Consider the following 17578-nt stretch of genomic DNA (forward strand, 5'->3'; position numbering starts at 1 on the left):
TTGAACGATTTGATAGATTAATCGACTACTAAAATAATTCATAACTTCAGCCCTACAATTGATTAATCAATTAACTCGATTAGAAAAAAAACTTTCAATCAAATTTTCAAGGATTTGTTTGATTAAAGTGGCGTTGTAATGGTTCGTTTTCAAAGTGTTTGCATTTAGTTTTCTTCATTTAGGTGGATACATGACCATCTAATGGCAACAGTGAATATGTCATAACTCATTTAACATGAGTGAATTCAATAGGTCGTTTTTGTTTTTTAAAGTGAGGCAAATGATGTGGGGTAAAGTGAGGCATCTCACTTAACTCCTTCATGTCAGCAGTGACATGACACAACATCACATCTGGATTTAGAGCTACTGAGTTTTGTCTGACGAAGCATTAACTGATACTAATCCATCCACAGCACATGGTCCACCTGGATTAGCCTAGTCAGGTAACTCAGATGTGCCAGATGTGTTGCAAAGAACAGACCAACCGGACAAAGAAAACTGAAAAGAAAATTACAGTTAGCAGCTCTGAGGAGATTAATATCCTTGTCCCACTTGCCTGATGACATTATGTTATGATGTATGATGATATTCTATTACTGTGTGGTAAATCATGAGTTGCGTTCAGGTGTTTAAAAAATTGTTTAATCGACCAAACCCAGGGATGCTGTTACTATTCTGACATTCATTCTGAATTGTCAAACTGACAAGCAACCAGTTAGGATTCTAACTTTCACTACATTTTGAAGGAATGGTATCTTTTCTCGTATTTACTGTTCAACTGTTTGTATTACTCTAACACTCTTAATATAATCAATCAGAGATAGCATCTTTTCACCTATTTACTCTTTGTATTCCTTGAACACACCCAATATAAAATAAATAGCATTTATATCATGGTTTAAGAAAAAACAAGCAAAATATATTTGATATAATGAACAGTTGCACTTGGAATGATTAGAACTTGCAGCGCCAAGACAACATACAGATAAGGACGCCTTCTGACCACGGAAGACTAACGTGTGCATCATGCAGCTGACTGAGCAAGATTGACGCTGACAACCAGGTGATAGGCAAGACATCTACAAGCCCACGTCTGCAATACCAAATCCCGCAATCAGCTCTTCAAGACAATCCAGAACAAATGGCGGGACGTCCTGTACTACCACAACACCCGATAACAAAAAGAACTCCCAATTTTGATAGCTCAGCGCCTCTTTGAGAGGCGCACTGAACCTCCCACCTCAGTTGGCTCATTAACCATGACCCAGCAATGGTGACACACAAACTGGACTGCCCAAATCTGCAACAGAAGAAGACCCAAACACACCCCTCGTTCTGCCCACGGCCCGCCCCGCGAGAGCCTTCAAAAAGACTGAATGTTTAACTAATCGTTGTCATTTTTCTCGGGAACCTTTTGTTGACTTGTGATATGGTGACCCTGGAACGAGTCTGCCTCCTCGCCTGGGTCTGTTGGTGTTTTTCCTTGCAGTTTGATCGCTGTCGACCTTAATAAATTGTCAACTTGTGTTTTGAAGCCTTTTTCCAGCTTTTAAAATGGAGTCAGTACACGGGGCTAAGACTAAGGATAACGCGCGGAGTTTGGCCTTTTGGCCTGGTTGTCGGGGTTTCGCCGCCCCGGTTGGTTGGAGCTGCGCCAGTGCGGGTCCGGCGGGTCGGCTGGCGTGATTCCGGCAATCTGGCTAAAAGGTCAGATTCCTTCAATTTGCTATTCTGATTTTTGCTATTAAGATTGAAAAAGTAACTGAATCAGTTTACCCCTCATTGGTTAACTATACCCCTTCAATTTTTCTAGTGTGTCTCAGTTTGCACTTTACATGGGGTAAAGTAAGACACAATACCACTTTTTTCAAACTAGTTATATTTTAAATACTATACTTCATACATAGAATACTTCATTCTGAGTCAATTCTAATCATTTCCATTGCTAGGAAACATCCAAAATTCATGGGAAATATGTCAACCTTACTGGTTGGTGTTTTTATCTTGTTTAAAGGAGAGCAAATGTAAAAAAATGTCTCAATTTGCCCCAGTCTCCCCTACACAATAAAACAACTGAGTGTACATCCACTGAGACTGGTGATTCCATTATTTTTGCCAGAGTTTGGAGATTGTTCATTGTTGCGCTGCAGCTGGAGCAAGAGTCAGAGCAAAGGACTCTTGGATGAAAGCCCTACATATGGGGCACTGTTGGAAGTGAGAGGCACAGCTATTACACACACAAGCATGTCTGCAGGGAAGCAACACCCTGTTGATTGCTGCATTCTGACACACCACACAGTCTCTGCCCCGCCCCTCTGACCAGTCTTCATCGTCTTCCTCGTCATCATCTTCTACCACTGATGTCACCTCTTCCTTGGTTTCCTCTTCACGCTCCGGCACGCTGGGACGGATCATCGGGTCGGCGTCAGGATGAACAGATTCACCGCTGCTGTTTGCCGACATGAAGAGCGCCTGCGGGAGGGTTCAGACAAAAACCTCAATGCGATTCTTCTTAGAAATGTTTCAAAGTATGGCTGGAAAAAAAGCTGTTTCACCAATGTATTAGATTAAACATAGGTGGGTAAGTAGCCAAAAATTTTACTCAAGTACAAGTAGCTTTACTTCTAATTAATAATACTCACGTAAAAGCAGTCATCCAAAAATTTAATCAATTACAAGTAAAACAGCATTCGTTGGAAATAATACTCAAGTAATGAGTAACATTGTAAGTAATTGCTGACAATGTCTGATTAAAAGCACATCTTCATCTACAGTGTATCACACAATTGAATGCACCCCTCGCATTTCTGCAGATATTTAAGTACAGTGCACAGTAACAAAGGCTACTATCAGTAACACAATGCCCCGCCAGGGACTCAAAACCTGCACTGCCAGACGTGTCACCCTGCTGAAGAAAGTACACGTCCAGGCCCGTCTGCAGTTCACCAGAGAGCATTTGGATGATCCAGAAGAGGACTGGGAGAATGTGTTATGGTCAGATGAAACCAAAATAGAAGTTTTTGGTAGAAACACAGGTTCTCGTGTTTGGAGGAGAAAGAATACTGAATTGCATCTGAAGAACACCATACCAACTGTGAAGCATGGCGGTGGAAACATCATGCTTTGGGGCTGTTTTTCTGCAAAGGATCCAGGACGACTGATCTGTGTAAAGGAAAGAATGAACGGGGCCATGTATCGAGAGATTTTGAGTGAAAATCTCCTTCCACAGCAAAGGCATTGAAGATGAGATGCGGCTGGGTCTTTCAGCATGACAATGATCCCAAACACACAGCCAGGGCAACAAAGGAGTGGCTTCGAAAGAAGCATTTCAAGGTCCTGGAGTGGTCTAGCCAGTCTCCAGATCTCAACCCCATAGAAAATCTGTGGAGGGAGTTGAAAGTCCGTGTTGCCCAATGACAACCCCAAAACATCACTGCTCTACAGGAGATCTGCATGAAGGAATGGGCCAAAATACCAGCAACAGTGTGTGAAAAGCTTGTGAAGAGTTACAGAAAACGTTTGGCCTCCGTTATTGCCAACAAAAGGTACATAACAAAATATTGAGATGAACTTTTGGTATTGACCAAATACTTTTTTTTTCACCATGATTTGCAAATAATTTCTTTAAAAATCAAACAATGTGATTTTGTTTTTTTTCCCCACATTCTGCCTCTCATGGTTGAGGTTTACCCATGTTGACAATTACAGGCCTCTCTGATATTATCAAGTGGGAGAACTTGCACAATTAGTGGTTGACTAAATACTTATTTGCCCGGGCAAATAAGAGCTGGGACGTCCCAGCTCTCTGTAGGTCATTCACTAGGTCCCCCCGTGTGGTTCTGGGATTTTTGCTCACCGTTCTTATCATTTAGACGCCACGGGGTGAGATCTTGCATGGAGCCCCAGATCGAGGGAGTTATCATTGGTCTTGTATGTCTTCCATTTTCTAGTAATTGCTCCCACAGTTGATTTCTTTACACCAAGCGTTTTACCTATTGCAGATTCAGTCTTCCTAGCCTAGTGCAGGTCTACAATTTTGTCTCTGGTTTCCTTCGACAGCTCTTTGGTCTTGGCCATAGTGGAGTTTGGAGTGTGACTGACTGAGTGATGACAAGCAGTACTCAATTTGGACATTTAGGGATATAGTTTCTAAGGGGTGTACTCACTTTTGTTGCCAATAAAAATATTAAAAACTTAAATATTAATGGCTATATTTTCAGTTATTTTGAGGGGAAAATAAATTATTATATAAGCTGCACACAGACTACTTTTTATTGTGTCAAAGTGTCATTTTGTAAGTGTTGTCCCATGAGATGATATACTTAAATATCTTCAGAAAAGCTAGGGGTGTACTCACTTTTGTGGTGCACTGTACGCCCTTGGTTACTACCCACCTCTGAATAAGAGTAGCGTTACTTCAAAATAATATTAATCAAGTAAATGTAACGCGTTACTACCAACTTCTGAGATTAATCGGTGCAAACCTGAAAAAGGAAGGAACTACAAGATAACATACCTTTAACTCGTACAAGTTCCCTTGTGAGGTGAGAAGGTACTGGAAGAGGATCCTTGCGGAAAGGTTGTATTGATCATCTGGTACATGAATTACAGTGACTTTGGCTATCTGAAATATAGCGGAATTGATTGGGTGAACATTCTTATTATGTCTGCAAACTTAGTGATACTTGGACAACTCACTATGTTATATGTGTTTCTGGCGTCTCTTTCCGCTAAGGTTAACACTGCCACGAGAGGATAGCGCCGCCTCGGCAACGGGCCAAAATTGGTGATTCCGTGATCGGCCGGAATATGAGTGAAGATTTCTTCTCTGTCTTCACTGCCAATACTTGATAATAATTGTGTCAAAGAGTCAAACAGAGCTTCAACAGAAACCATTAAAAAAGGGTTAACAAAAGACATTACTCCATGAAACACATTTGTGCTTTTCTAACAGAATCTGCAAAATGAGAAAACTTTTCTACAAGTTATTTGGGGAAAAAACATCATGTTTAATTCATCTTTACAAGTGTAAAGTTGCCCAACTCGTTTCTAACGAGGACTAAATTTGAATGATGTACAATTGGTCAACTCCGGTGCTAATAGGTTGTTTTTAAAAATTTGAAATATAATTTTTTTATTTAAAAAAAAATGCCATTAATCGCAGGTTAACAATAGACAGCGTGCGATTGATCGCGATTAAAACATTTTAACATGTGTATTTAAAGCCGTTTTCAATGCCTCTCTGTCAGACCGTATGCAAAGCCTGCCTGCCTAGCTCTCCAAATCTGACCTGTTGCTGAATCTGGACCTACCTGACTTCTGCCTTCTCTCCTGCCCCAGTAACTTGACCTGCCTTTTGTTTTTGGAACAAGGAATCCTGCCTAGCCCTTATCAGTTCTGCTGCAGTCTTTACACCTGCCCTGCAGTTCCCTTAAATAAGCTGTTTACAACGACAACAGCACGATTATAGTTGCATTATTTCAATACAGTGGGTCATGATCTTAAGTGGGCCGGTCTTTGGCATGAAAATCCAGGGCTGAAAATGAATCCCTGCCTTTTTTGGGATATATTGTCACACTCCAAGTGAAGACAGTTTAAAGTGCATACGACATGAGAAAAAAGTCTTAAAAAACATTATTATGTGAATTAGAATCATGTTTTGAGACGATTCGACAACAATTTAGCAAACGGCAGATGACGAGAAATTAGTCTTTTGATCTGCTGGTTAGCCACGCCTACCATTATAGGGCTCTAGCATCCCCAACAGTGTTGTCACGGATTACATAAAAATAACAGAAAAATGTCATCGCGTGTAATTGAGTTTTTCACATAAGGCTTAATCTTTGAGTTAGCGGGGGGTTTAATAAGTCGACTACCATTGACTCGCCCTAGCTTAGCCATTCCGGAGCCCTAAAACTAACAAATAACTGACAAACTGCACGAAATTTGTTTAAATCAACTCCAACGACGAATTAAACCCCCGCTAACTCCAAGATTAAGCCTAATGTAAAAAATTCTGAACTTCCCCTTTGAAATAAAGACCTAGCCGTTAAAATGTTGTCTATAAAAGTTGTAAAGCAATAAAACAAACAACAAAAATTGATGAAATGAACAAAAATCCTACAACGTAAAGTTTTCATAATGGGTCAAAATCATTTTTTGAACAGATCATGTGACTAGCACCTTGGAGACTATCCTTTGCTTAGCCAAAACTACACCAGAGGAGGCAAGATGGATATTTAGAATTTCTTTAAACCTAAGCTTTCAAACGCTACCAACAACAACTTGAACAGTTGATTGAACTGTGTCATTGAACTGTGAACAGTGTCAAGATGTGTATATATATATATATATATATATATATATATATACATACATACATACATACATATACAGTATTGGCCAAAAGTTTGGATAGGAGGTGGATACTTTGAAGAATATAGAATACAAAACCTGTTTTCAGTTATTTCACTTTTTTTTTTGCCATTCCACATGTTCGTTCATAGTTCTGATGTCTTCAGTGAGAATTTACAATAGCAGTGAAAATATATCAAATGCAAAAATGATGGTGTCCAAACTTTTGACTTTTGTTCCAGCCTTCAGCATGCTTTTCCTCCAGCCCCACAAATGTAAAACACCGTCTATGATTACAAACTCTAACAATAAAATGTACATAATTATACATATTATAAAGGCTGGTTACAAACTGTAGAAGTGCTGGTTGTCTTGTTACCTGTCGGCTTTGTTTTGAGTTTTTTTCGCGTTGTGCTGTAATTCAAAGTGCTTCCTTGTTGAATTAGATGTCGGGTTTTTAGTGTACGACAGTCTTTCAGAGCCAGCGCAGAGTTTGCAACGCACGGAGATATTTTTGTCATCTTTACTGGACGGATATGTGAAGTAATTGCTTTATCTCCAGTGAGCAAATGCAGCCGTTTGTTGTATCTCTCCGGCTCCTTTACTGTTACCATCCGGATAGGTAGCCAACTAGCCATGCTATTTTGTTGACCGCCGTGGCAGACGGCGCGCATGCACACAGCATGGTAATACACGTGACCTGTTTTTTTACCGATGAGAAAACATGAGAAGTGATGTCACCCCCAAACTCATGAGCAGTATTTTCTATCCAAATGCTCTTCGTACATGACTACAGTAGTCTTCATTCTACATACATTATGAGGCAAAAACAAAATAGTAACGCACAGGCACCGAGGAAACTAACTTTAATCAGATTACTGGCTTGGAAAAATGAACGCGTTAGATTGCTCGTTACTGAAAGAAAGTAATCAGACAACACTGGTCCCCAACAGGTGGATGACGTCAGCGGAGTCATGATTTCATCTGATTTAGTATGCAGCCCATTGAGGGGGAATTATTGAGAACGGGGAAAACGCGACGAAGTGAGCTACAAAATCTCATTGTTTCAGTCTCTCCACTCCAATATTTTTATAGGATATTCTTTTTATCCAAGTATTTTTCCCCAATAACTAAATAAATGGCATGGTCATGACAAATAACAGTCTTGTGCTAAATGGAATATGAAATAATAAAAATGCATTTATTCCAGACGACATGGCAAAATTACTCCATAATGGTCAGAACTGTCGACTTCACCTTTACCGTCGCACCTCTCAAACGATATTTTATGCCACCGGAATTAGTCCGGCTTTTGTCATTTCCCTGCCCCGGCTTCGGAGAATGTAAACAAACCAAGAGGCGTGACAGCTAGCCGACATGCTAACCCGATCCGAGTGATGTTTCAAAGTCTTTGAAGCGAAAATCACACATAACTAGCCCGGATCATTTCACATGACGACTGGGTTGTCGATTGTCTTCGCCAAAGTCCAAATTGTCCAAATTGAATAAATATATCGATAGCTTCTTCACACGTCCAAGTGGTCCATTTCATTCAGGAGCATAAAATACCGTCTGTATTATAAAATAAACATGCTTTTTCGTGCCTCAGGCACTTTAATACTTTGTAGTAAACGGGCACTTATCACAATGCAGACAAAACCAGAATCAGATGAATGTGCTACTTCATGCAAGTTGTTTATGGAAAAGAATTGTATTTATAAAGGATACAAGAAGGTCTCCAAGTGCTGATAACTAGGGTGCAGTGCCTCCTGGAAATGACAGGGGGTGCTGAACCTGGGACCAGACTGGTGGGCCTGCAATGCTTGCTGCAGGACACTGACCTCACAACCCCAAAAACAGCTCAAGACACAGGGTTCCAAGCAAGATGGCGTCAACCCCACGCCATCTGTAAAATTGAAATATATACATATTTTTTAATAACACACTGAAGTCAAAAGCATACTGACCCAACTGACCCTTTGTTAAATCCTGCCATCCTTAAAGCAGAAGTTCAGAATTTTAGACATTAGGCTTAATACAACCCCTAGCAAAAAGTATGGAATCACCAGTCTCGGACAAGCACTCACTCAGACATTTTGTCATGTAGAACAAACTCAGATAAAAAGATTGAAAAAATTATGAATTAGTTCAAAAGTGCAAATCTTTAGCATTCAGAAACACTATAAGAAATGAATAAAAAACATTGTAGTGGACAGTAAATGTTAATTTTATAGAGCAAGTGTAGGGATATAAATATGGAATCACTCCATTCCGAGGAAAAAAAATTGGAATCATGAGAAACAAACAAAGAAATAACAATCAAAATACATCTTTTGTATTTAGTAGCACCACCTCTGGCTTTTATGACAGCTTGCAGTCTCTGAGGCATGGACTTGATGAGTGACAAACAGTATTCTTCATCAATTTGGTGCCAACTCTCTTCGATTGCAGTTGTCAGATTATCCTTGCAGGTCGGAGCCTTGCTGTGGACCATTTTTTTCCCCAATTTCCACCACAGGTTATCAATAGGGTTGAGATCTGGGCTATTGGCAGACCCTGACATTGCCTGGATGAGTCTTTCTCCAAGGAATGCTTTAACAGTTTTAGCTCTGTGGCATGATAAATTGTCATCTTGGAAAATGACAAACATATTTTCAATTGAAGGGATAAGAAAGCTCTCTAAAATTTCAATGAAAAGTCATGCATTTTTTGAAAATTTAACCACAGCCATCTCCCCAGTGCCTTTGCCTGACATGCAGCCCTATATCATTAAGGACTGAGGGAATTTTGATGTTTTCTTCAGCCAGTCATCTTAATAAATCTCACTGGAACGGCACCAAACAAAAGTTCCAGCATCATCACCTTGTCCAATGCAGATTCTTGACTCTTGACACCTTGTCCAATGCAGATTCTTGATTCTTGACAAGGTGATGATGCTGAAACTTTGGTTTCACGAGCTCCGGGACATTCGAAAAATGACTCTCATACCTCTCCTTGCTAAGTTACTGGTATCTCGATGTGCGTTTGTGTGGAAAAGTAGTTCACGAACAACAACAAAAACACTATTCACCTTCTAAAAGAAACTAGTAAAACTACACGGCTATTAGAAACCCCCCACTCCTTGAAATGGGTACGTTAATAGAAGCACTATTGTTGTGGTAATTTAGTACGTAGTAGAACCAAATAAAAGTAAAAAGAAGGATTACGATGAGGGTCTGCAACCTGCGGCTCTAGAGCCGTGTGCAGCTCTTAAGCGCTTCCCTAGTGGCTCCCTAGAGCTATTTCAAAGATTTTTGAGAATGGAAAAAGATGTGGGAGGGAAATATTTTTTGGTTTTATTATGGTTTCTGTAGGAGGACAAACATGACCCAAACATTCTTTCAATTCATTAATACTGTAATGAAGTTAAACTTGAGGTGGCATCGTACAACAGAGTAGTCACGTGGTGCGTCATTCTCTATAGTATCCACTGCAGGGAAAATAAGCATTTAATCATGAAGGCTAATTATGTATTGGTGGCCAACTTAGTCATTTTTATAGTAGGCTAATATAGCTAATATAGATGGATACAGCCTGTGTTACTTTCATTATAAGGCTTATATAAGGCTTTTCATTTTTTGCGGCTCCACTCCAGACATACTGCATCAGTTAGTTTTTTTGGTCAAATATGGCTCTTTCAACATTTTGGGTTGCCAGCCCCTGGACTACAAGATGTAAGTCGTACTATTCCTAAGAGAAAAAAAGTTGTAGCTGTAATCAGCTATGCATTGTACGTACATGTACCGTAGCTGAGAGCTATGACATTAGCCTGACATATTTTAAATATATCTTTGTTATGGGGTTTTTTTGGGCAAAAAAAACGTGAATTTTTTTTTGCTGTGGCACGACATGGTGAGGCTGTCTGACTGTGATGTAGCCCACCACCACAGCTTCAAAAAATCATAGGGGAAACTCTGTACTGTATTTACGGAATGCAAACGAAATGGTGAAATGGCACATTGTTTACTTGCTCAAGGTCACTCTCACGGCGATACCACTTGCTTATGTTTGCCGTTATGCAAAATGAAAATCCCCTTTTGTTTCTCAACAGTGGTCAACAGCAGATTTCAACAATGCATTCATACAGGAGGACACCAATCAAAGGACATTTTAAAAACAAAATTCTATCATTATTTTTTAAATGGCATGTTTTAAGGGTTAAATTACAATGAATAAAATAGTTTTCTTCCATCTCTTGGTTGTATTCAAAGGTTAAATGGTATTAAAGGTAAAGGTGGTCCTGTATAGCTAACATCTTTACAGTTCCATTTTTCGGGGGCATTCTTCATTTCGCATACCCTAACAAGATTGGGAAGTTGCGCCCCTGATCTTTGCTAACAATTTAGCAAAGAGCTAATTGTAATTGTACAGTATATTTAATTATAAAATTATTTCTCAGTATGCATACTTACTCAGTGTGAAACTTGAGCCTGTTTAGATGAACACAAAGTCGATATCCTTATTCTTCAACAGCTGTCTTTCTCTGTTTTTATTTTTTTTTTATAGCTGTTAGGCTTGAAAAAGCTCAAAATTATCAGACACAGGGACTTGAACAATGTCTTTAAAGAATCATAAATCATACGGTGCCGGAACGCAAAGTACATACAGTGCCCTCCATAATTATTGGATTTATAATAATTATGTGTTTTTTTAGCTTCTAATATATTTTTTTATTCAAATAATATGGGGTTCTAATGGAAAAAAAAGAGAAAAATCCAGCCTTCAATACAAGTGCATTCATTTAGTGGGGAAAAAATCCCACATAAAGAAAAAATTATTTGACATCAAATGATGTGTGTCACAATTATTAGCACCCCTGGTGTTAATACTTTGTACAACCTCCTTTTGCCAACAAAACAAGGTCTGGGGACTGAGATGGCCATGGGAGGAGCTTTATTTTGTGTCTGGTGAACCATTTCTGTGTAGATTTGGCCCTATGTTTAGGGTCATTGTTTTGCTGAAAGACCCAGTGACGACCCATCTTCAGCTTTCGGGCAACAGATTTTGATTTAAAATGTCCTGGTATTTCAAAGCATTCATGATGCCATGCACCCTAACAAGGTTCCCAGGGCCTTTGGAAGTGAAACAGCCCCACTACATCACTGATCCACCCCCATACTTCACAGTGGGTATGAGGTGCTTTTAAGCATGCGCATCTTTCGTGGCACGCCAGACCCACTTAGAGTGTTTGGTTCCAAAAAGCTCAATCTGGTTCTCATCTGACCAAAGCACACAGTCTCAGTTGAAGCCTGGGACCGTGTGTATTTTTGTGTGGGACCAAGATTGAGCTTTTTGGCAACAAACACTATAAGTGGGTCTGGCGTGCCACGAAAGATGTTTATAGAGGGCACTCTATATATAAATGCGAAATTAGATAATTTCTCGCGGCACACCAGACAATCTCTCCCGGCACACCAGTTGAAAAACACTGCCCTAGATCATACAAAACCGTACACCGGAACAAAACAATAACTCTATTTTCACACCACTTAGAAGAACATGATTGTGACATGCACGTGTTACCTGCAACAGATGCCATTCCCGAACCCATCTCCAGGGAAAAAGGATTTGTCACCTGGACCATTTGCTTTTCGGGAGTTGGTAGGATAGACTCTGTGTCATCGGAGCTACGCAAGATCACCGGAAAATCAAACCCAACCCTGCAAGATATTGAGGCAGAATTATAATATGAAGTGAATAATAATTCTGCTTTAACCTGGATTTAATTGGTAAAACTACCAGCTACAGTATTTTCACATTGAATTATATTACAATAAACCCCAATTTATATGCAAATTCTCCCCTAATTAGCATTAGTATTGGGCAGTATTGACAACTATACAGTAAATATTTTTAATCCCTATAACAATATATTTCGATGAGAGAAAGATTTGAGGTAGAAATGCAAATTTCCATTATTTCATCATGTAATTTTGGGGAATTATCTTTTATTGAGATATACAGGCTAATCCCAGGGTTACGACGTACTCGATTTACGCGACTTTCCGACGCCGGAGTCTCGTCCGCTATTTTTTCTCCAGTTGTTTTTTCTTTTAGTCGAATAAACAGTACCTTATTGTACCACACAATACAGTGCTGGCCAAAAGTATTGGCACCCCTGCAAATCTGTCAGATAATGCTCAACTGCTCCCAGAAAACGATTGGAATTACAAACGCTTTTAACCCTGGAGAAGCCAGGGTTTGATTTAGTTACTGCCACCACCTGTTATATGCCACAGGTAAGTAACAGGTGCTGTTAATTACACAAATTAGAGAGGCATCACATGATTTTTCAAAGGGTGCCAATACTTTTGTCTGGCAAATTTTGGGAGTTTTGTGTAAAATGATAATGATTTCTTTATATTTTTCCATTCTCTTTTGTGTTTTTTCATTGCAAGCAAAATAAATAAAGATATTACGACCAAAGCATTTGTAATTGCAATCATTCTGTCAATCAATCATTCAACATTAATCTGGGAGAAATGGGCAGCATTATCTGACAGAATTGAAGGGGTGCCAATACTTTTGCCCAGCAGCGTATCATCGAACAACGTTTTAACGTCAGTGTCAGGTGTCATCTGTATTTGCAATATTGATTCAACAACATTTATTTAAAAGAATTTACTGATTATTTTGATGAAAAATCAACGTTTGTTCAACGTCGGTCTGCTATCTAGGTAGCTGCTACGTACATATGAAAAACCACCTACAAGATGGTAGTGAAAACACGCGACTACTAGATCGGATCCGATCTTGTGACCAAATCCGACACTGCCCGATACTCCAAAAATAACCGTATTGGGTGCCGATACGGATACTGATTATTGGATCTGGACAACCCTGGTGTCTGTCATTTCATGTCATTTCCTTTTTTATTTTGAAGGCTTCACCCTCCTCCTGTCTGTGTAGTTGCCCTTCCTCTTGTCGCCTTTTGTTTCCCCCCGTTTCCCATTACCTCTTGTGTATATATTGCCGGAGTCTCCCTTGTCTGGTACCAATGTGTTTTTACAACTCATGTTGACCACGTCAGCCTTGATTTGTAGCAATCACAGTTGTCTAGGTATTATCCTCCATTTGGAGTGCTTTGTGTTTGAATTTTAATCTTAGTTATCTTGGCTTTCTCCTCCATTTAGCGCATTTTACAGTGGGGCAAATAAGTATTTAGTCAACCACAAATTGTGCAAGTTCTCCTACTTGAAAAGATTAGAGAGGCCTGTAATTGTCAACTTGGGTAAACCTCAACCATGAGAGACAGAGTGTGAAGAAAAAAAAAACAGAAAATCACATTGTTTGATTTGTAAATAATTTATTTCCAAATTATAGTGGAAAATAATTATTTGGTCACCTACAAACAAGCAAGATTTCTGGCTGTCAAAGAGGTCTAACGAGGTCTAACGAGGCTCCACTCATTACCTGTATTAATGGCACCTGTTTTAAGTCATTAACGGTTTAAAAGACACCTGTCCATAACGTCAGTCCACAACCACAATCCAAACTCCACTATGGCCAAGACCAAAGAGTTGTCAAAGGACAACAAAGACAAAATTGTAGACCTGCACCAGGCTGGGAAGACTATCTGCAATAGGTAAAACGCTTGGTGTAAAGAAATCAACTGTGGGAGCAAATATTAGAAAATGGATGACGTACAAGACCACTGATAATCTCCCTCGATCTGGGGCTCCATGCAAGATCTCACCCCGTAGCGTCAAAATTAATTTTGGTAGAAACACGGGTTCTCGTGTTTGGAGGAAAAAGAATACTGAATTGCATCCGAAGAACACCAAACCCATTGTGAAGCATGGGGTGGAAACATCATGCTTTGGGGCTGTTTTTCTGCAAAGGGACCAGGACGACTGATCTGTGTAAAGGAAAGAATGAATGGGGCCATGTATCAAGAGATTTTACATGAAAATCTCCTTCCATCAGCAAGGGCATTGAAGATGAGACGTGGCTGGGTCTTTCAGCATGACAATGATCCCAAACACACAGCCAGGGCAACAAAGGAGTGGCTTCTTAAGAAGCATTTCAAGGTCCCGGAGTGGCCTAGCCAGTCTCCAGATCTCAACCCCATAGAAAATCTGTGGAAGGAGTTGAAAGTCCGTGTTGCCCAACGACAGCCCCAAATATTACTGCTCTAGAGGAGATCTGCATGGCGGAATGGGCCAAAATACCAGCAATAGTGTGTGAAAAGCTTGTGAAGCGTTACAGAAAATGTTTGGCCTCCGTTTATTGCCAACAAAGGGTATATAACAAAGTATTGAGATGAACTTTTGGTATTGACCAAATACTTATTTTCCACCATGATTTGCAAATAAATTCTTTAAAAATCAAACAATGTGACTTTCTGTTTTTTCCCCCACATTCTGTCTCGCATGGTTGAGCTTTACCCATGTTGACAATTGCAGGGCTCTCTAGTCTCTAATATTTTCAAGTGGGAGAACTTGCACAATTAGTGGTTGACTAAATACTTATTTACCCCACTGTATGTTTGAACTCTTCCTCATCCCCGCATGCCAGAGGAAGAGCCTCTGTTTTCTGAATAAAAGGTTTTTTTCCTGAAACTCCGCAGCTGACTGCCTCGTCATCTCGGCCTGACAGTTACTACACAATTGTGTGTCGTCATCTTCGGTTCATTTCAATTACTACACAATTGTGTGTCGTCAGCTTCTGTTTATTTAACAGAATTAAAAAAAAAAAAAAAAAAAAAAAAAAAAAAACTTAAAAAAGCGACTCCGGCTGTCGCTGCCCAGACTTTTTTCCCCTCATCAATAAAATGACCATGAATAGGTGTAATAAAGCAATTTCAAATATTACAAAATTGACAGCAGACAGAAGTTATCATAAGGACATTTTCAAATGTTTCTTAATGCAGTTTATCATAACTCGTGCACGAAAGGGTGAATGATTACTGTATGTATTTTCCCCGAAAATGACAATAAAGAAGATTAAGAGTCCGTCACGATAGCTGATACACTCCCACTTTTACATCAAATTATGGGGAACTAAAAGATGTCTTCCGGAAAGGAAACCTCAGTAGGTCTTCAATTTCTATTTGCCCGTTGTAACGTACCAATACACGAGGGAAAGTATATCAAATAATATATTTTATATCTACGTATATTTGTATATTAAAGAGAGAAGTGAGATATGTTTACAGTGTGAAGAAGCACTTACCAGCCAAGGACCCTGGCGGCTGTAACAAGAAAACACAAAGAAACCACGCAAATGTAGAAGACTGGCGAGTACTCATACATTACGACAAGAAAACTTCCTGCCATTTCCTATCATTTATACGCTAATTCACGTCAACATACTCGAAAATGACATCTAACCGCCACCATGATATGCTCATGACAGGCTCATTCTGTGGCTCATACGGTGGCTCTCGAGGTACAAAACAAATATTAATTAAAAAATTTTTTTTATCATATATAATTTCAAAACCTTTAAAATATCAATGATATTTGTAACCATTTGTTTTGTTTTTGTATAAAAACGTAAACGTCAAAAATATAATTTTCAGCCATACATTTAACAGTTGTTCTTTTCCGAATTTGATTTCAAAATAAAAAACTACAGTGGTTCAAAGCACTTTCGCTGTCAAATACCGACAAAATTAAACCAATCACATAGCTCAGTTTATTCACTGCGGTCTTCTCACTTGTATTTATTCCTGCGGATTTGTTTTTGAAAAACATAACGTACGAAACTAGAATTTCTTTTCAGGCAGATTTTATTTTGACGGGATCAACCGGATATTTTTAGTGCGGATTCATGGCAACCACACTGCTGAGATTGCCTTCCAAAACTAGCATCGTTGATGTGAACTAACGGTGATATACGACGATAAAAAAAAAAAACTACAAAGGGATGACTAAGGACGCTGCAGGATACATTTATTATTTTTTCATTGAAAAGGTTTGAATGGGTGTTTTCGAAAACAATGACTGTAACGTGAGCAAATATTGTCGTCGATTTGACAGACAGTCGTACAGATGTTACGAACCAAAATGCAGGGAATGGGATTATAGTGGCACGCTTTGTGTTGTATTTACGTTGAACGGGTTGAACTAGAACAATGAGCAATATGAAGGACAAAGCGACTATCCGTCAGCAGAGCTCGGATAATAACTCTGTGAGCAGCAGTGAATGGGACATGGCAAATGATGTCTTCGTGTCGGGCTACGACGAGAATCCGATGGGAGTGGAAAGCCGCGCCGGCGAGAGTGACCCAGTAGAACCCTGTTTGGACAGACACCTTCCCCTTTTATCACAGGACGGTATCATGCTGTCCCTATCCGAGGAAGAATATTCGAGCCCGTCTTACCTGGAAATCGACCCAAACTACACTGAAAGTGACGGTAACGTGACAACCAAGAAACGCATACGTTCCAACAGCTCCAGGCACAGGGGTGAGATCGTCACCGAGTTGGGCCCGGAGGAGGTCAGGTGGTTTTACAAGGAAGACAAACGGACGTGGAAACCTTTCGTTGGACACGACTCTTTAAAAATCGAGACCGCCTACGGAAGGTTCTGTGAGGTGAACCCCGACAAGGTCAAACGCATCTGTGAAGCCATCGAGACCGAAGGCAAAGATGCAGTCACGTCCGAAGAGGACCAGACAGTGGATGAATGCAATGTTCAGCCCTCAGTGTCCGAGGAGATGAAAGACCCGGACGAAAGCATTAACATGGAGGCGGTGTGTGTGAGAGGAGGGCTATATGAAGTGGACATCAAGGAGAAGGAATGCTACCCTGTTTACTGGAACCGTGAGCACGCCTTTTTTTTTGTGTTTGATGTGGTTACTAGGGGTGTGACAAAATATCAAAATGGTGATATATCATGATACTTTGCATCAGGGGCGTCACAAGCTTTTAGGAACAGGAGGGGCTTAGCCAGGGGCGCTGCCAGGGATTTTGGGCACCATGAAAAGATATCACTTTGGGCCAGACCCGGCTGCAGAAAGAAATTACAGGGGGGGCATTACATTTTTTTTTGGGTCGGGGGGCACATTTCTGAAACAAAAATTTAGCCTGAGCGGTGACGTTATTACCCATACATTACTACATCAGTGTACTGAAATATTTTCTGTCACTGAAGTCACAAATGGTAGTACATCGTAAAATCTATAAGACAAACGAAAAACAATGGTGCAGTTCTGTGTGCATTTATTCAACTAAAGGGC

General features: G+C 39.9%; 2 protein-coding genes across 2 annotated transcripts in view; one reads left to right on the forward strand and one right to left on the reverse strand.

Annotated features, from left to right (window-relative positions):
- Positions 1 to 826: 826 nt before the first annotated feature.
- cgrrf1 (cell growth regulator with ring finger domain 1) lies at positions 827 to 17076 on the reverse strand. The gene is made up of 6 exons (XM_057822485.1): positions 15568 to 17076; positions 11917 to 12053; positions 8083 to 8260; positions 4699 to 4846; positions 4517 to 4624; positions 827 to 2472 (listed from the first exon to the last, which is right to left on the reverse strand). The coding sequence occupies exons 1-6, from the start codon at positions 15669 to 15671 to the stop codon at positions 2134 to 2136; spliced, it is 1014 nt and encodes a 337-aa protein (XP_057678468.1). The 5' UTR covers positions 15672 to 17076; the 3' UTR covers positions 827 to 2133.
- ddhd1b (DDHD domain containing 1b) overlaps positions 16085 to 17578 on the forward strand; it is a 64803-nt gene continuing 63309 nt past the window's right edge. Inside the window, exon 1 of the mRNA XM_057822484.1 lies at positions 16085 to 17162. Within this exon, the coding sequence (XP_057678467.1) occupies positions 16472 to 17162 (691 nt within the window). The 5' untranslated portion in view covers positions 16085 to 16471. The remainder of the gene's footprint in view (positions 17163 to 17578) is intronic.

The sequence above is a fragment of the Corythoichthys intestinalis genome, chromosome 19, assembly GCF_030265065.1.
Source record: "Corythoichthys intestinalis isolate RoL2023-P3 chromosome 19, ASM3026506v1, whole genome shotgun sequence".
NCBI classification, from domain to species: Eukaryota; Metazoa; Chordata; class Actinopteri; order Syngnathiformes; family Syngnathidae; genus Corythoichthys; species Corythoichthys intestinalis.